General features: G+C 39.2%; 1 protein-coding gene across 2 annotated transcripts in view; it reads right to left on the reverse strand.

Annotated features, from left to right (window-relative positions):
- The window catches only part of SCAPER (S-phase cyclin A associated protein in the ER), a 583,444-nt gene that overhangs the window by 503,624 nt on the left and 53,202 nt on the right, over positions 1-26,618 (reverse strand). The window contains exons 5-6 of one of the 2 annotated variants that reach the window (XM_025390645.1): positions 24,450-24,504; positions 15,192-15,389 (exon numbers count right to left, since the gene is read on the reverse strand). Coding sequence is in view for 1 of the 2 variants with exons in the window: in XM_025390644.1 (XP_025246429.1) it covers positions 15,192-15,389 (198 nt within the window). In the remaining variant the exon portion in view is untranslated. The remainder of the gene's footprint in view (positions 1-15,191; positions 15,390-24,449; positions 24,505-26,618) is intronic. The other variant, XM_025390644.1, reaches the window with a different exon arrangement.

Raw genomic sequence — 26,618 nt, forward strand, 5'->3', positions numbered from 1 at the left:
AATGCAAAAGATGAATGGATAGGAACTTTGTAGTCAACACAATATAGAACACAGGTGACTAAAAGAATGGTAGTTCCATCAACAAAAATAAATAAATCAGGAAGAAATAGTTGAAAAATGAAAGTATGGTATAAAATGGTATAATATCTATGTCTAGAAACTAGGCTAACATAACTAGGGATTTATCCCAGTGCTATGGTTTGAATATTTGTCTCCTTAAAAACTCATGTTGAAATTTAATCCTCAACTGTGGCAGTATTAAGAGGTGGGGCCCTTAAGAGATAACTGGGCCATGAAGGCTCTGCTCTCACGAATGGTTTGATGGGTTAATGGATTAATGAGTTAGCATGGGAATGAGACTGGTGCACTTATAAGAGGAGGAGCTAGTAGGCTCAGCCCCCTCACCATGTGATGTCGTATGTTGTCTTGGGACTCTGCAGAGAGTCCCCACCAGCAAGAAGGCCCAAACAAGATAAAGCCCCTCTATAACCATGAGAAATAAATTTCTCATCCTTATAATTATAAAGATAAGATTTATATATATTTATATAATATATAATTATTTTATAAATAATATTTATAAATATACATTATATTTATAAATTACCCAGGTTCTAGTATTCTGTTATAAGCAATAGAAAACAGACTGAGAAAACCAGACAAGTCAAATTTGACAAATCCAACAGTAGTTATGACATGATAATTACAGTCTCAAGTTATTCCATTATTCAAAATACCCAAAAGGAAAAAAATCAATGCTCTATCATACTGATGATAATGTATATGAAAACTAGATATAAGGAACAAAGATTTGTCAACCCAGAAATTGTCAATAAAGTGTCATGTTAAACAGAGTAAAAAATGACAGCTATCTATCTCTACAACTTAAACACTCATAAGACAATGCTTTAGTAAATGTTACATATACAGAAGAAATTAATTATTTAACCAATCAAACAGTAAAATTTTACTGTGAAGACTACAATGCATGAAACACAACAGGGAATATGCGGAGTAAGGCTAAGAAGAAAAGATACAGATACAGATGAAGAAAGGATGGCTATTAATGTAAGACAATGGTGAGGTAACAGAAGCCAACTCCCATAAATGCACAAGTGAACTCTTAGCCTTCTATCCTTGTCCTGAATCTCATGTTCTCTGTAACAAATTTCAATTCCTGAGCTAAAGTATAACAGGCAAACCAAAACAAAAAGATTACAACAGTAATATCAGACAAAACAGAATTCACAATGAAAAGCATTTAAGGGCCAGGCTGGATCAAATGATCCAGCAATCCCACTACTGGGTATTTACCCAAAGGAAACAAAGTCCTTATATGAAAAAGACACATGTACACACATGTTTATAGCAGCACAATTCACAATTTCAAAAATATGAAACCAACCTAAATATCCATCAACAAGTGGACAACAAAAAACATGGTATATATATACCACGAAATACTACTCAGCCATAAAACAGAATGAAATAATGACCTTTGCAGCAATGTGGATGGAGTTGGAGGCCATTATTCTAAATGAAATAACTCAAGAATGGAAAATCAAATATTTTATGTTCTCATTTATAAGTGGAAGCTAAGCTGTGAGGATGTGCAATGGCATAAAGAATGATATAATGGATTTTGGGGACTTGGGAATGGTGGGAGGAGGCACGATACATACACTATCTGACAGATCAAGGAGATTAAGAAAACTAGTATTTGGAGGATCCAAGTATTAATTTCAAAAATATAAACATAAACCTAACACTTTCTATCTACAGAGAATCCATCTTACTCACTCCTTCATGTTCAAGGAGTATTTGTAAATACTTAGCATCACTATCAGGCTTCTCTTATAATCATTTCTTTCCCCATCAGCTTAGGTTCCATGGCCCATTACTCCAACTACTCTCTTACCCTCTTCAACTCCTTTTACTCTATTGAAATTCCAATGCATCTGCTTGAAGAATACTAGCCCAAGATTAATCCATATACCCACCATCTTTGTACCTTTTTAGCATATGACTGGCTGCTAAGGATCACTGGGGGAATTAAGAATCACATAACTATGAAGACTAACGTCAGTGCAACTGTGTATGTAGTCTCATGGCTTCACACACCCGTTCAACACCTATTTACTAGGCATTTCCTATGATCCAGTGCCAGTACCAAGTACTGAAGATGGAGGGGTAAACAATACAGTGTTGTTTCTATCCTGATGGAGCTTAGTATCTAGAAAGGGAGACAGATATTAAACAACTAAATATATAATTATTTCATTTCAACTGTGATATATATTTCCAAAGAGAAGCATATACACTATAAGAGCATATCATAGTCTGAAACATAAGTTAGGCTCCCCTGGGAAAGTGACACTTAGGCTGAAACGTAAATTATGAATAAGAGTTAAGTAAAAGAAATGAGGGAGATAAGAAGATGTTGGGCAAGAAGGAGGAAAGAGTGTTCTGGGCAGAAAAATTAGAACATGGAAAGGCCAGGAAACATGCAAGGACATGATATGGTTACGGAACCAAAGGAAGTCTAATTTACATGAGGCAGAAGGGAGGGGACAAAAGTGGTGTGAAATGAAGAATTTATGGATCAAGTCACTCAAGATCCTTAATATCACCATGTTAAGGATTTTGATGTTCAGAGTAAAGAAAAACCTTCGAACAACTTCAAAATAATGAGAGAGACATATTTGGGTTTTTTGGTTTTTTTTTTTTTTTTGAGATGGAGTCTCGCTCTGTCGCCCAGACTGGAGTGCAGTGGTGCGATCTCAGCTCACTGACAGCTCCACCTCTCGGGTTCATGCCATTCTCCTGCCTCAGCCTCCCGAGTAGCTGGGACTACAGGCGCCTGCCACCATGCCCGGCTAATTTTTTGTATTTTTAGTAGAGACGGGGTTTCATCACCAGGAGTGTCTCGATCTCCTGACCTCATGATCCGCCTGCCTCAGCCTCCCAAAGATATTTGTCATTTTTAAAGTAGCAATCTGCCTGCAGTGTGGAGAATCTATTAGAAGGACGCAGGGAGTCCTGTTAGAAGGCTTCACTTGTAATCTAAGGATTTTATGACAGCTTGGACTAGGATGGTAGCAGTAGAGTGAGAGACATGAATGGACTGGAAAGATTTAGGAGGTAATTCTGAAAGGAATTAATCCATTGGATAGTGAGTGGTTTTGTGAGGTGAGGGGAGGAACCAAGGATGTCTCCCAGGTCTCAAGCACAAACACCTGGAGGTAGAAGTAGTATGTGCCATTCAAGGAAGAGAAACACATCAGGTTTGAGGTGGGATGGAGAGATCATGAACTTAGTTTTACCAGTTTAAAATGTTGTGAGAGAGGAGAAGAGTCAAAATGACCAACTAGATGTAGCCAGGAAGAAGAGCTTCACCCACCAAGAAAGATCAAAACATCAATTAGACTGGCACATTCCAAGCAGATCTTTGTAAAGAAGGCGTTGAGAGTGGACAGAAGGAGAACACAGACTCTGGGGCTGAAGGGGAAGGAAGCTGGGAACCCTGAACAGGGTTGCCAAGCACCATGACCCGTTCCTGGCCCAAAGTGGCTCCTAAAGAAGGGGTGAGTAAAACAGGCATGGAGTGGTCCACCCTCACCACAGACCTGCAGGAGCCCCTCATGACCTCCACAGGCATTTGAGATGGCAGGGAGAACTGCCCGGGGAGTTGGCAGAGAAAGAACTGCAAACTGCATGGAGCCCAGAGGGTTAGGCATGGGGACAGCTACTATGGAGAGTGGTCATGGGCTCCCATTCCCCAAGACTTGCCATACTCCTATAGAAAGGGCTTTGGCCTTTCTTAGCTGCCAGACCAGGAGAGAGCAGGGCTGTCTTGCCTGCAGTACAGGGCCAGTATGATCTAAATGCTCGCATTTGCTGGCCTCTTCCAGGGTCCCTCCCTGACCACACGCACTCGCAACACAGCCACAGTGGCCCCACTGAAATGCTTCTCAGTGGCCACTACCATAACTCTTTCCCAGCCCCCACCCTCCCATAGGAGTGCTTTTGTAGACAGGACCCTGCCCGCACACACACACCCACAACATCCCCTTGTCAGGCTGCACGTGCATGAGGACCCACCACCACTATGCACACCCATAGGGCCCCCATTGTCCTGTTGGTGTACACCAACCCCTCCCCCTCAATCACCCCATTGGTGAGGACTCACCTACAGCACCCCCTACCACCCTACTGGTGTGCAATCACCTGTGGTTGCCCCACCACCACACTGGTACACACTCACCCACGATGCCCCCGCACCACACCACAGCATACTCTCCCACAACCCCTTCCATCACCCCACCAGAGCATATTTGCTAGCAGCCCATCAGAACGTGGTTGTCAGCTGACTGGGATTACCTCAATCCCTCCAGTGCAGTAGGTGCTTGAACTCTAGGGGACAGAGAACAAAGCTGCAGGCCTAGTTCCAGCCCCCCAGGGTTAGAGTCCACAGCACAGGAGTGCTGTGCTGAGGCTTGGTGGCCTGAAAGCATTCAGAAATGAAGCCAACTGAATAAACCAAATTATATCACAGTCAAACCCTCAAAGGCATCAAAGAATATAAAAGCAAAAAGCTCTATCCAAAGAACAGCAACTTCACAAATTAAAAGAACATCAGCACACACAGATGAGAAACAGCCAGCATAAAAATTCTGGCAATTCTAAAACCAGAGTATCTTCTTATCTCCAAATAACTGCATTAGCTCCTCAGCAATGGTTCTTAACCAGACTGAGATGGCTGAAATGAAAGACCTACAATTCAGAATTTGGATGGGAAGGAAACTCCACAAGATACAGGAGAAGGCTGAAAACCAATGCAAGGTAAACAGTGAATCTACGAGTTGAAAGACAACATCACCATTTTAAGGAAGAACCAGACTGAACTTCTGGAAATGAAAAAGTCACTACAGGAATTTCACAATACAATTGGAAACATTAATAAGAGAATACATGAAGCTGAGGAGAGAATCTTAGAGCTCAAAGACTGCTCTTTCAAATCAATGCAGGCATATAAAGAAAAAGGAATTTTAAAAAATGAACAAAACCTCTGAGAAATATGTGATTATGTAAAGAGACCAAACTTCTAACGCACTGGCATTCCTGAATGAGTTGGAGATATAGCAAGCAATTTGGAAAACATACTTGAGGAATTATACGGTTGGATTGGTGTCTCCTCCCAAATCTCAAATTCAATTGTAATCCCCAGTGCTGGAGGGCCTAGTGGGAGATGACTGAATCATGGGGGTGAATCCTTTATGAACGGCTTAGCACCATCCCTTTGGTGCTGTCCTCATGATAAGAGTTTTCATGAGATCTGGTTGTTTAAAGTGTGTGACACCTCCCCCTCGCTCTTGGTCCTGCTCCTGCCATGTAAGACGCCTGCTGTTCCTGTTTTGCCTTCTGCCATGAGTAAAAGCTCCCTGAGGCCTCCCCAGAAGCTGATGCTACATGCTTCCTGTATGGCCTGTGGAACCATTTGCCAATTAAATCTCTTTTCTTTATAAATTACCTGGTCTCAGGTATTTCTTCATAGCAGTGTAAGAATGAACAAGCAGAAATTGTCCATTAAAATTTCCCCAACCTCACTAGACACATGAACATGTAAATTTAGGGAACAACTGCAAGATACTATATGACAAGCATCCCCCAGACACATAATTATCAGATTCTCCAAGGTCAATGCAAAAGAAAAAACCTTAAAGGCAGCTAGAGAGAAAGGGCAGGTCACCTACAAAGGAAAACTCATCAGGCTTACAGCAGACCTTTCAGCAGAAACCCTACAAGCCAGAAGAGATTGGGAGCTTATATTCAGTATCCTTAAATAAAATAAATTCCAACCAAGAATTTCATATCCAACCAAACTAAGCTTCATAAGCAAAGGAGAAAAAAAATCCTTTTGACACAAGCAAATGCTAAGGGAATTCATTACCATCAGACTTGCCTTAAAAGAGGTCCCTAAGAGAGTGCTAAACATGAAAATGAAAAAACAACACCAGCCACCATAAGGGCCCACTGACACAACAAAACAATTATATAATCAAGTCGACATAAGAATCAACCAGCTAATAACATGATGATAGGATTAATGCATCACATATCAATATTGACCTTGAATATAATATAAACATTTCACTTAAAAGGCACAGAGTGGTGAGCTGGATAAAGAAGCAAGACCCAACTGTAGACTGCCTTCAAAAGACGCATCTCACATGCAACAACAACCACAGACTCAAAGTAAAGGGATGCAGAAAGATTTATTAAGCAAACAGAAAACAAAAAAAGCAGGGGTTGCCATTATTTCAAACAGATTTTCAACCAAAAATAATCAAAAAGAACAAAGAAGAGTATTACATATTAATAAAGGGTTCAATTAAACAAGAAGATTTAACCATCTTAAACATATATGTACCCAACATTAGAGCACCTAGATTCATGACATAAGTTCTCAGAGACCTATGAAGAGACTTAGATAACCACACATAATAACAGGAGATTTCAACACCCTACTGACAGTGTTAGACAGATCAAGGTAGAAAATTAACAAAGATATTAAGGACCTAAATTGACACTTGACCAAATGGACTTAACAGCTATCTACAGAATACTTCACCCAATGACAAATGAATATAAATTCTTCTCATCTGCGCATAGCACATACTCTAAGATGAGCCACACACTCAGCCATAAAGCAATTCTCAATAAATTCAAAGGGAAATCATACCAACTACACCCTCAGACCACAGTGCAATAAAAACAGAAATCTATAATAAGATCTCTCAAAAACATACAATTACATGGAAACTAAGCAAACTGCTCATGAATCACTTTTGGATAAGCAATGAAACTAAGATACAAATCAAAAAACTCTTTGAAACTAATAAAAACAAAGAAACAACATAAGAGAATCTCTTGGACACAGCTACAGCAGTGTTAAGAGGAAAGTTTATAGCACTAAATGCATACACCAGTAAGTTAGAAAGATCTCAAATTAACAACATCATACCTAGAGGAAGTCAAAAAAAAAAAAAAAAAAAAAAAACAGGGGCGGTGGCTCACGCCTGTAATCCCAGCACTTTGGGAGGCCAAGGCGAGTGGATCACAAGGTCAGGAGATCAAGACCACGGTGAAACCCCGTCTCTACTAAAACTACAAAAAAATTAGCCAGGCGTGGTGGCGGGCACCTGTAGTCCCAGCTACTCAGGAGACTGAGGCAGGAGAACGGCGTGAACCCAGGAGGCGGAGCTTGCAGTGAGCCGAAATCGCACCACTGCACTTCAGCCTGGGGGACAGAGCAAGACTCGTCTCAAAAAAAAAAAAAAACAAACAAACAAGGGCAAACCAACCCCAAAGCTAGCAAAAGAAAAGAAATAACCAAACTCAGAGCTGAACTCAACAACACTGATGGGCAAGGATACTTACCACCATACTACTAAGGAAGAGCTGAACTGAACAACGTTGAGACATGAAAATCCATACAAAAGATCAATGAAGAAAAGTTGGTTCTTAGAAAAAAATAAACAAAGTTGATAGACAGCTAGCTAGATTAATAAAGAAAAAAAAGATCCAAATAAACACAATTGGCAATGACAAAGTTCACATTACCGCCAACCCCACAGAAATACAAGAAGTCCTCAGAGACTATTACAGACACCTCTGTGCATACCAACTGGAAAACCTAAAAGAAATGGATAAATTTTCGGAAACATACAATCTCCCAAGACTGAACCCAGAAGAAACTGAAATCCTGAACAAACCAATAATGAGTTCTGAAATGGAATCATTAAGAAAAAACCTAAAACCCAAAAAAATCCCTGAACCAAACAGATTCACAGCTGAATTCTATCAGATATACAAAGAAGAGCTAATAAAAATTCTACCAAAATTGCTCCCAAAAATTGAGAAAGAACTCCTCCCTAACTCATTCTATGAGGCCAGCATCATTCTAATACCAAAACCGGGAGGAGACGCAACATCCAAAGACTCCAAGAACTGATAAACAACTTCAGTAAAGTTTCAGGATACAAAATCAGTATACAAAAATCAGTAGCACTTCTATACACCAATAACGTCCAACCTGAGAACCAAATCAAGAACACAATCCCATTCACAATAGCCACACACACACACACACAATAATGTCTAGGAATAAATTAAACCAGAAAAGCTCAGGCCAATGTCCCTGATGAACACAGATTTAAAAAAAAAAACACACACACACACACACACTCAACAATATACTAGCAAACAGAATCAAGCAGCACATCAAAAAGTTAATTCACTATGATGAAGTAGGCTTTATTCCTGAGATGTAAGGTTGGTTCACACATGCAAGTCAATAAATGTGATCCACCACATAAACAGAACTAAAAACAAAAACCACATAAGCATCTCAACAGACCCAGAAAAGGCTTTCAATAAAATTCAACACCACTCCATGTTAAAAACCTTCAATAAACTAGGTATCAAGATAACATAACTGAAAATAATAAGAGGCTCCATGACACCATCACAGCTAAAATAACACTGAATGGGCAAATGCTGAAACTATTCCCCTTGAAAACCAGAACAAAACAAGGATTCCCACCTCACCACTCCTATTCAATGCAGTAGTGGAAATCCTAGCCAGAGCAATCAGCTGAGAGAATAAAATAAAAGGTATCCAAATAGGAAGAGAGGAAGTCAAGCTGTCTCTGCAGACAATATGATTCTATACCTAGAAAACCTTATAGTCTCTGTCCAAAGGCTCTTAGAACTGATAACTTAAGTTTCAGGATACAAAATCAATGCACAAAAATCAGTAGCATTTCTATACACCAATAACATTCAACCTGAGAACCAAATCAAGAACACAATCCCATTCACATTAGGCACAAGAAAATAAATAAATAAATAAATCTAGAAATAAATTTCACCAGGGAAGTGAAAGACCTCTAAGAGAATTATAAAACAATGCTGAAAGAAATCAGAGATGACACAAACAAATGGAAACATATTCCATGCTCATGGATAGGAAGAATCAATACTGTTAAAATTGCTATACTGACCAAAGCAATTTACAGATTCAATGCCAAACTACCAACTACCAATTCCAAACTACCAACTACCAATGCCAATTCCTAACTACCAATGTCATTTTTCACAGAATTCAAAAAAAAACTATTCTAAAATTAACAACCAAAAAAGAGCCCCAATAGCCAAAGCAATCCTAAGCAAAAAGAACAAAGCTGGAGGCAGAACACTACTTCACTTCAAACCATACTACAAGGTTATAGTAACAAAAATAGCATGGTACGAAAATCAGATACATAGAACAATGAAACTAGTTAGGGAACCCAGAAATAAAGCCACACACCTACAATCATCATGTCTTCAAAAAGTCAACAATAACAAGCAATGAATAAAGGATTCCTTATTCAATAAATGGTACTGGTATAACTAGCTAGCCATACGCAGAAGACTGAAACTGGACCACTTCCTTTCACCATACATAAAAATCAACTGAAAATGGATTTAAAAAGTAATTGTAGGCCGGGCACGGTGGCTCATGCCTGTAATCCCTGCACTTTGGGAGGCCGAGGCGGGCAGATCATGAGGTCAGGAGATTGAGACCATCCTGGCTAACACGGTGAAACCCTGTCTCTGCTAAAAAATACAAAACATTAGCCAGGCGTGGTGGCAGGCACCTGTAGTCCCAGCTACTCAGGAGGCTGAGGCAGGAGAATGGCATGAACCTGGGAGGCAGAGCTTGCAATGAGCCGAGACCATGCCACTGCACTCCAGCCTGGACGACAGAGCGAGACACTGTCTCAAAAAAAAAAAAAAAAGTAATTGTAAACCCTCAAATTATAAAAACCATAGAAGAAAACCTAGACGATATCATTCTGGATGTATGTCTTGGCAACAATTTCATAACAAAATCCCCAAAGGCAATTGCAACAAAAACAAAAATAGACAAGTGGGACATAATTAAACATCTTCTGTACAGCAAAAGAAACAATTAACAAAGTAAACAGACAAGTACCAAATGGAAGAAAATATTCACAAACTATGCATCTGACAAAGATCCAATATCTAGAATCTATAAGGAATTTAAATCAACAAGCAAAACACAAACAGCCCCAATTAAAAAATGGGCAAAGGACATGAACAGACACTTCTCAAAGACATAACACAGTCAACAAGCATATAAAAAATGCTGTATCAGTCTGCTCTCACACTGCTAATAAAGACATACTTGAGACTGGGTAATTTATAAAGGAAAGAGGTTTAACTGACTCAGTTCGGCATAACTGGGGAGGCCTCAGGAAACTTATGATCATGGTGGAAGGGGAAGTAAACACGTCCTTCTTCCATGTGGCAGCAGCAGGGAGAAGTGCCAAGCAAAAGGGGGAAAAGCCCCTTATAAAACCATCAGATCTCATGATAACTCACTCACTATCACGAGAACAGAATGAGGGTAACAACCTCCATGATTAAATTACCTCCCACGACATGTGGGGATTATGGGAACTACAATTCAAGGTAAGATTTGGGTGGGGACAGAGCCAAACCATATCAAATGCTCAACATCACTATTCATCAGACAAATACAAATCAAAACCACAATGAGACACTATCTCACATCAGTCAGAAAAATTATACAACCCCATTTAAAACTGGGCAAAGTACACGAACAGACATTTGTCAAAAGAATACATACATGGCCGGGCGCAGTGGCTCATGCCTGTAATCCCAGCACTTTGGGAGGCCAACGCGGGCGGATCACGAGGTCAGGAGATCAAGACCACGGTAAAACTCCGTCTCTACTAAAAATACAAAAAATTAGCCGGGCATGGTGGCGGGTGCCTGTAGTGCCAGCTACTCGGGAGGCTGAGGCAGGAGAATGGCGTGAACCTGGGAGGCGGATCTTGCAGTGAGCTGAGATTGTGCCACTGCACTACAGCGTGGGTGACAGAGCAAGACTCCGTCTCAAAAAAAAAAAACAATACATACACAAGCATATGAAAAAATGTTTAACATCACTAATCATTAGAGAAATGCAAATCAAAACCACACTGAGATCCCACATCATACCAGACAGAATGGCTATTGTTTAAGTCAAAAACAGATGCTGACAAGGTTGTGGAGAAAAGGGAATGCTTATACACTACTGTGGGAATGTAAATTTGTTCAGTCACCATGGAAAGCAGTTTGGAGATTTCTCAAAGAACTGAAAACAGAAATAATATTTGACCCAGCAATCCCATTATTGAGTATATACCCAAAGGAATATAAACTGCTCTACCAAAAAGATATATGCACACATACGTTCACTGCAGCACTATCCACAATAGCAAAGACATGGAATCAACCTAGATGCCCATCAATGGTAGACTGGATAAACAAAATGTGGTACATATACACCATGGAATACTATGCAGACACAGGAAAAAACAAGATCATGTGCTTTGCAGGAACATGGATGCAGCAGGAGGCCATTATCCTAAGCAAACTAATGCAGTAATAGAAAACCAAGTACCAAGTTCTCTCTTATAAGTGGGAGCTAAAGATTGAGTACACATGGAAACAAATATGAGAATAAGAGACACTGGGGCCCAACTCCATCAGAGTTTTACATATACTCACCTAGCCAAGTGTCCCCAGAGGAAGCTCCTATGACTCTAACACCTTCATCTGTGCCTATGCTCCTTCCCTCAAATAGATCATTAGATACACTCAGGTCTTCTTTACTTGATCACTGAGAACTATCCTAGAGTCTTCAAGCCCAGCTGGCACAGGTTACTCCAGCAAGTCTACTGTGCTATGAAATCTCTAAGCCAGATGCAGGTGCCAGTCTCTTTATCCAAAGGAGCCCCCAAGCCTCCAGAGATACACATCTAGTTCCCTCCAGATTGAAATGGGAAACAAGGAAAGGAAAATAAAATGTATTCCCAGCATGTTTTCTCCAAACTCTCTCAATACATTCCAGAGACACCAAAATCAGTCCACACAACAAACATTCAACCAGAGAAGAAGATGCCAATCTCCCCTTCCAGCAGCCACACCCACAAATTTCACAACCAACTCTTTCAACCCTTACCTCAAAATTTTGTGAGAACAAATGAGGGAATGGCCACCACTTCATTAACTAAGCACACTCCAAAAAGCAATTCCCCTAACCCACTCTAGCCTACCTTGCAACAGAGCAAGGGAAATGTAGGGGTAATGCTTAGAGTAGAGTTTTGCTGCAATGTCAGTTCTTAGCAATTTATGTAGTAAAGTAGCCGATGTCATAAACAGGCACAACCTTCAAACTCAAAAAATCAGGAACGTAGCTTCTTTTGATTACAAAGTTAGCATGTACTCAGAAATCCCTGGCAAACAGGAAAGATACTTTTCACATCACGCTATACTTATGTGAATTACATAATGTGTTTTTTTTGTTTGTTTGTTTGTTTTTTTGAGACGGAGTCTCGCTTTGTTGCCCCAGGCTGGAGTGCGATGGCGCCATCTCGGCTCACTGCAACCTCCGCCTCCCGGGTTCACGCCATTCTCCTGCCTCAGCCTCCGAGTAGCTGGGACTACAGGCGTCCGCCACCACGCCCGGCTAATTTTTTGTATTTTTTAGTAGAGATGGGGTTTCACCATGTTAGCCAGGATGGTCTCGATCTCCTGACCTCGTGATCCGCCTGCCTAATGTGTTATTAACTGCATTTTACGTATGAGACACAGAACTGAACTGTGATTATTTTAACTAAGGTTAAAACATAAAAATCACAAATAGGAATAAATCTTTCAATGCATTAACAAAACAATGGCTGAATCCACTTACAAAATGAGGAAAAATTATTGAGTCATGTATCTCATAAAGATACTAACCAAATGAGATCATGGATGGCAGTGCCTTAATAATGAGAATAAAGCAAAACAAAACAAGAAAACTAGTTAGTATATACCCAGCATGTGCTTAGACCAAACGTTAAATTGTATCTTTTATACATCACTACCTGTAAGTCTTGGATAAGGAGAAGAGTTGAATATAAAAATACCTTTTAAACTCCTAGATTTCTCAGCATAAGCCTTTGAGCATCTTGGCACAGTACAAAGAATGGAAAACACATCTCTATTCCTCTCACTTTGTCAAAACTTTCTCCATTCTTTTAATCTACAACTTACACAAAAAATTTCTATTGCTATTAAGCTTTTATAAAGCTTGGAATAAGTGACAGAACCAGAAATAAAATCCACATTTTCTTGTGGCCAATTCTAGCTTCCTAAAACACAGTTGTGTCAGAGAAAGGTACAAGAGTTTCTGCTTATCACAAAAAGACGTAATTGCAATTGGTCAATCTCACTTTACTCTAAAGAAGTATATATATTTTCAAGCAAATTTGATTTCAATCAGTCATTTGTTATTTTTAATTAAAAAAAAAAGAAACTGCTGCTTTGATTAATCTCTAGAGGTAATCTAGAGCTATTCTAAGCCCAAATGCTCAGTTTACAAAGCATAACAGAAAACTAAGTCCAGTAGTGTCTTCTACTACAACATACTGACTCATTATACTCCAAGAATATGATTTTTAAACTTAAAAATATTTTTCTTTAAACATAAAAAGTGGCTGGGCATGGTGGCTCATGCCTATAATCCCACAGCTTTGGAATGCTGAGGTAGGAGGATTGCTTAAGCCCAGGAGTTCAAGACTAACCTGGGCAACATAGTGCGGCCTCATCGCTATAAAAATTTTTTAAAAATTAGCCAGGCATGGTGGCGTATGTCTGTGGTCCCAGCTACTCAGGAGGCTGAGGGAGGAAGATTGCTTGAGCCCAGAAGGTCAAGGCTTCAGTGAGCCATGTTTGTACCCCCACACTCTAGCCTGGGTAACAGAAAAAGACCTGCCTCAAAAAAAAAAAAAAAAGTTTTTACATGCTGATAGTAACAATATTTAAGTATAACAACCACACAACATATATTTAGATGGTTTCAACTAATGTTCATTTTGAAACCTGCTTTTGATAACCAATATTTTTAGCTAGTCTAAAACATATTTTGACTGTTTCCAATTTAAGAGAAAACATAGCTGCTGTCTCAATACGTAACTCTTCTTTAACCCCTCATATATTTCAAAGGTTAAATAATGAATTCCAGGGTTTTCAACCATATTCACCATAAAAACAGAAGTTATCTCTTTAATATTTCTATAAACATGTATCCCTCTGGTTTTCCTCAAAATAGGTTTATTCAGTAAAAAGTAATATGGTATACAGTCTCTACTTACTAAAAGGCCAGGCTTTTTAGATAGAGACACTCTACACCATGTGTCTGTTTAATATCCTATTACGAACACAAGATTATTTAAAATTAGAAAACACACCTTACAATGACATCCCAATCCCACCCAGGATTGTTTATGGTTAGCCATCAATCTCACTTTTCCCTAACCAAAGTGAATTAGGAGAGTGATAAGTATCTCAATGGAAAGGGAGTAATGTCCAATTAGACATTAAACATGAAACCAAAGAATGTGAAATCTCACTAGTGCCATCTACAGCAACAATGCAGAATACAGATAAGAATTTTTAAAATAATACTGGATGTGTATCCAACCTTTTGATTCCCTGCCCAGAACTATGCATCAAGACAGCTGTCTACCAAATCCTTCACAGAATATAAAATATATAACTAGGTGATGCCAAAATAAAATCTTCAAAATCAAGAAAACCTGAAGCATAATGCTGATGTTAGTGTATGGATCAAAAGAACAACTTTTCATAAGAGGTAATTAAATAAAAAGCATACAGAATTTATTAAAACTAGAAAAAGTGAGATAAATGATCCAGTCAGGGCCAGGCACGGTGGCTCACGCCTATAATCCCAGCACTTTGGGAGGCCGAGGTGGGTGGATCACTTAAGGTCAGGAGTTCGAGACCAGCTTGACTAACACAGTGAAACCCCGTCTCTACTAAAAATACAAAAATAAGCCGGGTGTGGTGGCATGTGCCTGTAATCCCAGCTACTCAGGAGGCTAAGGCAAGAGAATCACTTGAACCTGGGAGGCAGAGGTTGTAGTGAGCCAAGATCATGCCACTACACTCCAGCCTGGGCAACAGAGCAAAAAAAGATCAAGTCAGATGTAGCAAAAATTCCAGAATCTGAATTCAAATGGATTACAAGACCTCAAAGCAAACCTTACCTTACATTCGACCACACTCTGATCTGATTCGCAAGTTACATAGATTTCATCTACTGCTCGGCGAAGATTGTCAAAAAGAAATGCCCAGTATCGAGCTCTCAGATCAATCTTCCGAGGATGCCTTGTTTTAGTGGGACTTTTATCAAAGTGTTTATCTCCAGTCGTAGATGATGTTATTTTACAGTCCACTGCAGTACTCTGGTGAAGTAAAATAAAACACGAAAATAAATAAATAAAAGGGCTTCCAGAGATTGGATTTTTGTATGAAGATTCAATCAACTACAAACCAAAACTACTCCAGAAATAAAAAGCATCTGTACTGAACATGTATGGACTTTTTTCCTATCATTATTCTCTAAACAATACAGTATAACAACTACTTACACATAACATTTACATTGCATTAGGTATTATAAGCAATCTAAAGATTGTTTAAAGTCTATGGGAGGATATGCATAGCTTATATGCAAATACTACACCATTTTATATAAGGGACTTGAACATCCAAAGATTTTTATATCCATGGGAGATTGATATGGTTAGGCTTTCTGTCCCCACCCAAATCTCATCTTGAATTATATCTCCATAATCCCCACATGTAAAGGGAGAGACCAGGTGGAGGTAACTGAATCATGGGGGCGGTTTCCCCCATACTGTTCTCATGATAGTGAGTTCTCACAAGATCTCATGGTTTCATAAGGTGATCTTCCTCGCTTCGCTGGGCAGTTCTTCCCGCCACCTTGTGAAGAAGGTGCCTTGGTTCCTCTTTGCCTTCTGCCATGATTGTATGAGTTTCCTGAGGCCTCCACAACCATGCTGAACTGTGAGTCAATTAAACCTCTTTGCTTTATAAATTACCCAGTCTCAGGCAGTTCTTTACAGCAGTATAAAAATGGACTAATATAGAGATCATGAAACCAATCCCCCGTGGATACTGAGGAATAACTGTATATTATAAATCAACTTAACATATCTCTTGACCTGCTTCATACACTTCTTAAAGTATGTATTATTACCTCCACTTTACAGATTAATAAATTGAGGTTCAGAAGCTGAGTTGTTCAAGGTTACATTGCCACAGGAGACCATCTTCTAGTTACAGCTCTACAATTACACTGCTGGTTTACCATTAGACTGTTGGCCGAGGCTCAGTGCTGACAGCTCTTTACCAGATATTCCAGACCACCTCATTTCTTTCTATATACCATTCAAAATTAAAATTAACTTAGGAAGTTTCCTAAATTATACTTCCTTCCCAAAGGTTTTTTCTACATTGATCAGCAAAGGACTAGCAGCTTCCTGTGAATCCAGACTCTAATCTTATGAAATTATCAAAACTATTGCCACTCATCCCCAGCTGTTTATGAATTTATCACACATCCATAAAATGTGGTATATATGTATAGCATTCATAATCATAAGTAATTAAAATCATAAAGTAACATTTTACCATCCTTGCTTATAACGTACAATGGGCAATAATGCTTTGGGGTTAAACTGTTTCTACATTACATGTGACTGCTCTATCCAAGGCTTTTATTTACAAAGATTCCAGAAGGGCAGAAAATATATTTTATAAAGGATTTTTGAAAACATAGTTATCATTTAATCATCACAACAAGCTGTAAAGACAGGACAAATATTATTATTCTTATTTTGTAGATGACAAAACTGAGGCTCAGACTGAATTTCTTGACAAAAGTCAAAAGAATGACAAAACTGAAACTAGAACTCAATCTTTCAATTTCTCCTCCAACGCTCACAGTGTTTGACATGCAGCTAGCAAATAGTAAGTGCCCAAATAATGTAAGATATGATTATCATAAGAAAGACAAAAAGGAGAAAAAATATGCCTGTAGAAAAAATGTGCATAAACTAATGGCAATAATTGCCAACTTTGTGAAGAAAGGTAGATAAGACACATCAAATAACAGAGGCTACCCAGGCACAGTATTATACACATGTAGTCCTAACCACTCAGGAGGCTGAGGCAGGAGTATCACTTGAGCCCAGGAGTTTGAGAACAGACCAGGCAACACAGTGAGACCTTAAATCTCTCTTTTAAAAAAAAAAAAAAAAAAAAAAAAAATTCATAGAGGCTGGTTAACTAGTAGAGAGTTTTAAAATATAGGGCTCTACTTACTACTGACAAAAATAACAGCAGTGATAATAACAATTGCGCCAGCATCTAACATTTATGATATACTATGTGCCAAGCATTGCACCAAGTGATTTACATATACTTAATTTAATCACTGAAGCAATTTTATATTACAAGTACTAATATTATCTTCATTTTACAGAGGAGGAAACAGGTTTAGCTAAATTAAATTATACCCCAAAGCCTCACATTAATTTAAGTGACGAAGCCAGAATTCTTAATCAGGTAACTATACTACTACTATGGCTTACTATGTCTAACTGCTTCCCAAGACACTCAATAGATGACAAAACAATCCAAACTTGCAGGAGAAATTACACACAATTGGATTCCATGAGGTAACAGTGTTTTAATCAAGGATTTTTGAGAGAAAAAGACAGAAAGAGGGGGAAAAAAAAGGGCAGGCCAGGGAAAGAAGAAGGAAGAAATTGAGACTTCTGACTCATCCCTTTCTGAGAGACTCATCGGCTCCCCTAAGAATCTGAGAAAACCTATGGACCTATCCCCCAAAAAATGCACGTGTATGACATTCAACATATATTTTCTTCATGTTCACAGACTCCATCTTCAACCTCAGATTAAGAAGCTCTCCAAGAAAAGAGAGAAGACCCAAATAAATAAAATTAGAGATGAAAAAGGAGACACTACAACTGATACCATAGAAATTCAAAGGATCGTTGGTGGCTACTATGAGAAACTATATGCCAATAAATTGGAAAATCTAGAGAGAATGGATAAATTTCAAGACACATACAACCTATCAAAATTGAACCACAAAGAAATCCAAACCCTGCACACACCAATAACAAGTAACAAGATCAAAGCCATAATAAAAAGTCTTCCAGTAAAGAAAAGCTCAGGTCCTGAAGGCTTCGCTGCTAAATTTAACAAACGTTTAAAAAAGAACTAGTACCAATCCTACTCAAACTATTCCAAAAACAGAGGAGGGGGGAATACTTCCAAAATCATTCTATGAGGCCAGTATTATCCTGATAACAAAATCAGACAAAGACACATCATAAAAACAAAAATACAAGCCATTATCTTTGATGAACATTGATGCAAAAATCTTCAGCAAAATACTAGCAAACTGAACATGTTCAACACTTTCAACATTACATTAAAAAGATCATTCATCATGACCAAGTGTGACTTACCCCAGGGATGCATGGATGGTTTAACAATATGCAAATCAATCAATGTGATATTATATAACAAAACGAATAAAAATCACGCAATCATTCCAATGCATGCTGAAAAAGCATTTAACAAAATTCAACATCCCTTCATGATAAAAACCCTCAACTATTGGGCATAGAAGGAACATACCTCAACATAATAAAAGCCATATACGACAGACAAACAGCTAGTATCATACTGAATGTGGAAAAACTGAAAGCCTTTCCTTTAAGATCTGGAACATGAAATGGATACCTGCTTTCACCACTGTTATTCAAAAGAGTACGTACTGGAAGTCCTACTTAGAGCAGTCAGACATGAGAAAGAAATAACTGGAGAGGAAGAAGTCAAATTATCCTTGTTTGCAGATAATATGATCTTATATTTAGAAAAACCTAAAGACTCCACCAAAAACTATTAGAACTGATAAACAAATTCAGTAAAGTTGCAGGATACAAAATCAACACACAAAAACCAGTTGCATTTCTATATGCTAACAGTGAACAATCTGGAAGAAAAAAAAAGGTAATTCCATTTACAGTAGACAGAAGTAAAATTAAATACCTAGCAATTAACCAAAGAAGTGAAAGATCTCTACAATGAAAACACTGATGAAAGAAATTGAAGAAGACACCAAAAAACAGAAAGATACTCCATGTTCATGAATTGGAAGACTCAATGTTATTAAAATGTACATACTATCCAAAGCAATCTATAGATTCAATACAATCCCTATCAAAATACCAATGACATTCTTCACAGAAATAGGGAAAAAAAAAATCCTAAAATATATACGGAACCACAAAAAAACCTAGAATACCCAAGGTTATCCTGAGCGAAAAGAACACAACTGTAGGAATCACATTACCTGACTTAAAGTTATACTATAGAACTATAGTAACTCAAACAGCATGATACTGGCATAAAAACAGACACACAGATCAATGGAACATAATAAAGAACCCAGAAAAAAATCCATACACCTGCAGTGATCTCATTTTCAGCAAAGGTGCCAGGAACATGCACCGGGGAAAAGACAGTCTCTTCAATAAATGGTGCTGGGAAAACTGGGTATCCATATGCAGAAGAATGAAATTTGACTTTCTCTCACCATATACAAACCTCAAATCAAAATGGATTAATGACTTAAATCTAAGACCTCAAACTATGAAACTGCTACAAGAAAACTTTGGGAAAATCTCCAGGACATTGGTCTGGGCAAAAAATTTCTTGAGTAATATACCCCAGAAGCACAGGCAACGATGCAAAACTGGACAAATGGGATCACATCAAGTTAAAAAACAAAAAAACAAAAAAAAAACTTCTGCACAGCAAAGGAAACAATCAACAAAGTAAAGAGACAAACAACAGAATGGGAGAAAATATTTGCAAACTACCCATCTGAAAAGGGACTAATAACCAGAATATATAAGGAGCTAAAACAATTCAATAGGAAAAAAATCTCATAAACCAATTTTAAAATGGGCAAAAAATATAAACAAACACTTCTCAAGAGAAGACATACAAATGGCAAACAGGCATATGAAAAGGTGCTCAACATTACTGATCATCAGAGAAATGCAAATCAAAACTAAAATAAGCTATCATCTCACCCCAGTTAAAACGGTTTTTATCTAAAACACAGGCAATTAACAAATGCTGGAGAGGATGTGGAAAAAAATGGAACCCTGGTACATTGTTGGTGGGAATGTAAATTAGTATAACCAATATGGAGAACAGTTTAGAGGTTCCTCAAAAAAAAAAAAAAAAAAGCTATCATATGATCCAGCAAACCCACTGCTGGGTATATACACAAAAGAAAAGAAATCAGAATATCAAAAAGATTTGTACTCTAATGTTTGTTGCAGCACTGTTCAAAACAGCCAAGATGTGGAAGTAAGTGGCCATCACCAGATGAATGGATAAAGAAAATGTACATACACACAATGAAATGCTTGCTATTCAGCCATTTAAAAAAAAATGAGATCCTGTCATTTGCACTAATATGGATGGAACTGGAGGTCATTATGTAAATGAAATAAGCCAGGCACAGAAAGACAAACATCACGTGGTCTCACTTACTTGTGGTAGCTAAATACCACGAAAATTGAACTCAGAGAAAGTAGAAGGATAGTTACCAAAGTCTAGTAAGGGTAACAGGGGAGTAGGGGGGAAGTGGGGATAGTTCATGGGTACAAAAAAATGGAAAGAATGGGTGCAGCAAACCACCATGGCACATGTATATACCTATGTAACAAACCTGCACATTTTGCACATGTATCCCAGAACTTAAAGTATAATAAATAAATAAATAGTAACAAATAAAAGGATAAAAATACAAAAAAAATGGAAAGAATGAATAAGACAAAGTACTGGGGAACACAACAGGCTGACTATAATTTAATTGTATAGTTTCAAATAACTAAAAGAGTGTAACTGGATTATAATTCAAAGGATAAATGCTTGAGGGGATGAATACCCCACTTTCCACGATGTGATTATTACACACTGCATGCCTGTATCAAATATCTCATGTACCCCATAAACATACAGACCCACTATGTACCCACAAAAATTAATTTTTTAAAGCAGTTCCTCAGCCAAGTGCAGTGGCTCACACTTGTAATCTCAGCACTTCGGGGGGCCAAGGTGAGAGGACTGCTTGAGCTTACAAGTTTGAGAACAGCCTGGGCAGCACAGCAAGACCCTATTTCCACAAAAAATGAAAAAGCTAACCAGGTATGGTGGCACACACCTGTAGTCTCAGCTACTCAGGAGGCTGAGGTGGAAGGACTGCTTGAGCCCAGGAATTCAAGGCTGCAGTGAGCTATGATCATGCCACTGTACTCCAGCCTGGGAAACAGAGCAAGACCCTGCCTCTAAAAACATTTTTTAATTATAATTTTAAAAGAAGCTCTCTCCCTGTATTTTGTAGGTTTTTGAAACGATCTGAAGTACAAAAATAAAGACTTTTTTTTTTTCAAGATGGAGTCTCACTCTGTTGCCCATGCTAGAGTGCAATGGCATGATCTCGGCTCACTGCAATCTCCGGCTCCCAGGTTCAAGTGATTCTCCCACCTCAGCCTCCCGAGTAGCTGGGATTACAGTCACCATGCCTGGCTAATTTTTGTATTTTTGTAGAGATGGGGTTTTACCATGTTGGCCAGACTGGTCTTGAACTCCTCATCTCAGGTGACCCGCCCGCCTCAGCCTCCCAAAATGTTGGGATTACAGGTGTGAGCCACCGCACCTAGCCTAAAAGATTACTTTTTTTTTTTTTTTTTTTTTGAGACAGAGTCTCGCTCTGTAGCCCAGGCTGGAGTGTACTGGCACAATCTCGGTTCAGTTCACTGCAAGCTCCACCTCCTGGGTTCACGCCATTCTCCTGCCTCAGCCTCCCCAGTAGCTGGGACTACAGGCGTCTGCCACCACACCCAGCTAATATTTTTGTATTTTTAGTAGAGACAGGGTTTCACCGTGTTGGCCAGGATGGTCTCGATCTCCTGACCTTGTGATCCGCCCACCTCGGCCTCCCAAAGTGCTGGGATTACAGGCGTGAGTCACCGCGCCCGGGCAAAGATTTCTTTTATGTCTACCCCTTCTGAGATAATAGTTTCTTATATGTGTATCGAAAGGAACATTAAATAATACACTTAATTTATCAGTGCATGTATCTTACTATATAATTTTAAAAATATAATATGTACTTAAAAATCTATCAACTGGTTTTTTAGTAATTTTTTTAGCACACCACAGCCACCATACAGACAGGAGTACAGCCCCTCCTCCCTAGAACCCCCACCCCACTCTTCACTAGGCAGGGCCCATGGCTCATGAATGCAGAACAGTCGCCCTAGCCATGGCTGAGCATACCCACTGGTAGTGACACAGAGTTTCCCTGGGAAGAGGCTCCCAAAGGCATATGACAGCCCCTTGGTCACTGCCACAGTAACAGTGCTATTCCTCCTACCCTTGGACTAGGGGAGGACAGAAAGAGCCTAAGGGCTAAACTCAAACTTACAGTACATCACAGCTACTATACAGAGAGGAGACCAACCTCTCCTCCCTGTGAGCCTTCAACTCCCTACTCCCCAACAAGCAGAACCCGAAGCTCATGCCAGCAGTGCAGCCGCCCCATCCCAGTGGCTGAACACCCTCGGTAACAGGGGTCCCACATTTCTTGGAGGTGGAGTCCCTAGGGGTAACCAAAAACCTCTCTGCCACTACCTCTGCCATGGAACAGTACTTGCTACCCTCAGACTAACAAAGGAACCAAGACCCACAGTACCTTATCCATACCTTCGACAAACTGCAGTCAACCCAAGGAGACAAGGCCAGTCTGTCTCCCATGTGTCCCACCCACCCCCTGCTCATCAACAGACAGGGAACCCCCAGCTTGGGCCCACAGCACAGACCCTTCATCCTGTGATGCCACTGCTAAAGTCCCTTCCTCTACTGGCTCCAAGTTGGGGAGAAACATCACCCCAGAGCTGCAGGGGGCAGCCTGGGAGTGTCAAGCCACAATCCAAAGGCAGTGGGAGAGGAGCCCACACTTTGAGAGCATTGAGAGGGAGCAAGGTTACAACTGTGAAGAAACCACATGACCAAGGAAGAACCTATCAACTGACCAGTACACTTAAGCACCACGTACTGGATCACATCCCAAAGCTTCAACACCAAAAATACACTGCTGTATTAGTCCATTCGCACACTGCTATGAAGAAATACCTGAGACAGGGTAACTTATAAAGGAAAGAGGTTTAATTGACTCACAGTTCCACATGGCTGGAGAGCCCTCAGGAAACTTACAATCATGGCAGAAGGCACAGGAGAAACAGGTACCTTCTTCACAGAGTGGCAGGACAGAGTGAGTGCCAGCAGGGAAAATACCAGACACTTATAAAACCATTAGGTCTCACGAGATTCACTCACTATCACGAGAACAGCATGGGGGAAACCACCCCCATGATCCAATTACCTCCACCTGGTCCCATCCTTGACACGTGAGGATTATGGGGATTACAATTCAAAGTGAGATTTGGGTGGGGACACAGAGCCAAACCATATTGCTAACATACCCATCCCCATGAAATTAAACAAAAGAAGTCAGCAACAAATAAAGACCTTGCACAAAGCTTCCGTCCTATGAAAACATCAAGAAGTCCATTCATTACTCAAATTACACTGCAGTTAAAGGAACACCCACACTCAGAGAAAAGAAAGAACCAATGCAAGAGTTCCAGTAACTCAAATGACCAGAGTGTCATATGTCTTGAAATGACCACATCAGTTCTTTAATAAGGGTTCTTAACCAGGCTGAGCTGGTTGAAATGACAGAAATAGAATTCATAATATGAATAGGGCCTGTAATCCCAGCACTTTGGGAGGCTGAGGAGGGAGGGTCATCTGAGGTCAGGAGTTCAAGACCAGCCTGGCCAACACAGTGAAACACCACCTCCACAAAAATACAAAAATCAGCTAGGCATGATGGCGGGTACCTGTAATCCCAGCTACTTAGGAGGCTGAAGCAGAAGGATCACTTGAACCCAGGAGGTGAAGGTTGCAGTGAGCAGATTGCACCATTGTACTCCAGCCTAGGCGAAAGAGCAAGACTCTGTCTCAAAAAAAAAAAAATATATGGATAGGAACAAAGGTCATCAAGATTCAGGAGACAGGCAAAACCCAATCCAAGGAAACTAAGAATCACAATAGAATAATATAGGAGCTGAAAAATGAAATACCCAGTATAAAAAAGAACCTAACACATCTAACAAGGCTAAAAAAACACACTATAAGAATTTCACAAGGCAATCACAAGTATTAACAGAATAGATCAAGCTGAGGAAAGAATCTCAGAACTTGAAGACTGGCTTTCTGAATTAAGACCGACAAAAATAAAGAAAAAGGAATGAACAAACCTCTGAGAAATGTGGGATTCTGTAAAGAAGTCAAACCTATGAATCACTGGCATCCCTGAAAAGGATGGGGAGTAAACAAACAACTTGAAAAAATACTTCAGGGTAGTATCCATGAAAACTTTCCCACCCTTGATAGAGAGGTCAGCAGTCAAATTCAGGAAATACAGAGAACTCCTGCAAAATTCTACATAAGAAGATCAACCCCCAAGACATGTAATCATCAGATTTTCCAAGATTGAAATGAAAGAAAAAATGTTAAAGGTAGCTTTAACAGAGAGAAAGGGCAGGTCACCTACAAAGGGAACCTCATAAAGCTAACATCAGACCTCTCAGCTACAAGTCAGAAGAGACAGGGGGCCTATATTCAACATTCTTAAAGAAAAAAATCTTCAACCAAGAATTTCATATCCAGCCAAACTTAACTTCCTAAGCAAAGGAGAAATAAGATCCTTTTCAGATAAGCAAACGTTGAGTTTATGACTACCAGACCTGCCTTACAAGAGACCTTGAAAGCAGCACAAAATATAGAAAAGAAGAACTGCTACCAAACACACTTAAATACACAGACCAGGGACACTATAAAGCAACCACACAAACAAGCCAGCATAGTAACCGGCTAACAACAACATGACAGGATCAAATCCACACATACCACTAATCTTGAATGTAAATGGGCTAAATGCCCCACTTAAAAGGCACAGAGTGTCAAGTTGGATTTAAAAAAAAATAATAATAAGACCCAATGGTATGCTGTCTTCAAGAGACCTGTATCACACATAAAGACACACATAGGCTCAAAATAAAGGGATGGAGGGAAATCTACCAAGCAAATGGGAATCAGAAAAAAAGGAGTGGTTACAATCCTAACTTCAGACAAAATAGACTTTGAGCCAACAAAGATTAAAAAAAATGACAAAAAAAGGACATTACGTAATGATAAAGGATTCAATTCAACAAGACCTAACTATACTAAATATATATGCACCCAACACAGGAGAAGCACCCAGATTCATAAAGCAAGTTCTTAGAGACCTACAAAGAGACTTAGACTCCCACACAAAAAGAGTGGAAGACCTCAATACTCCACTGGAAGTATCAGATCATCAAGACAGAAAATTAACAAAGATATTCAGGACCTGAACTCAACATTGTACCAAATGGATCTGATAGATCTCTACAGAACTCTCCAACCAAAAGCAACAGAATATACATTCTTCTCATTGCCACATGGCACATACTCTAAAATCGACCTCATAATTGAACATAAAACAATCCTCAACAAATGCAGAAAGAACTGAAATCATACCAAACACACTTTCAGACCACAATGTAATAAAAATAGAAGTCAAAACTAAGAAAATCACCCAAAACCATGCAACTACATGGAAATTAAACAACATGCACTTGAATGAATTCTGAGTAAATAATGAAATGAAGACTGAAATCAAGGAGTTCTTTGAAACTAATGAGAACAAAGATACAACATACCAGAATCTCTGGGATCCAGCTAAGGCAATATTAAAAGGGAAATTCATAGCACTAAACACCCATATCAAAAAGTTGGAAAGATCTCAAATTAACAATCTAACATCACAAGTAAAAGAATTACAGAAGCAAGAGCAAATCAACCCCAAAACTAGCAAAAGACAAGATATAAACAAAATCAGAGATGAACCCAAGGAAATCAAGACATAAAAAACCATTCAAAAGATCAATAAATCCAGGAGTTGATTCTTTGAAAAAATTAATAAGACAGGCCACTAGCTAGACTAATAAAGAGGAAACGAGAGAATACCCAAATAAACACAACTGGAAATGTCATGTTACCCCTGACCCCACAGAAATAAAAATAACCATCAGAAACCACTATGAACACCTCTATGCATACATATTGGAAAACCTAGAAGAGATGGATAAATTCCTGGACACGTACTCCCTCCCAAGACTGAACCAGAAACAAACTGATTCTCTAAATGGAACAACAATAAACTCCAAAATTCAATCAGTAACAAGTAGCCTACCAACCAAAAAAAGCCCAGGACCAGAAGGATTAACAGCCAAATTCTACCAGATATACAAAGAAAAGCTGGTACTGTTCCTATTGAAACTATTCCGAAAAAATTGAGAAGAAAGAACTCCTCTCCAACTCATTCTATGAAGCCAGTATCA

Source organism: Theropithecus gelada, chromosome 7a, assembly GCF_003255815.1.
Source record: "Theropithecus gelada isolate Dixy chromosome 7a, Tgel_1.0, whole genome shotgun sequence".
Taxonomy (NCBI): Eukaryota; Metazoa; Chordata; class Mammalia; order Primates; family Cercopithecidae; genus Theropithecus; species Theropithecus gelada.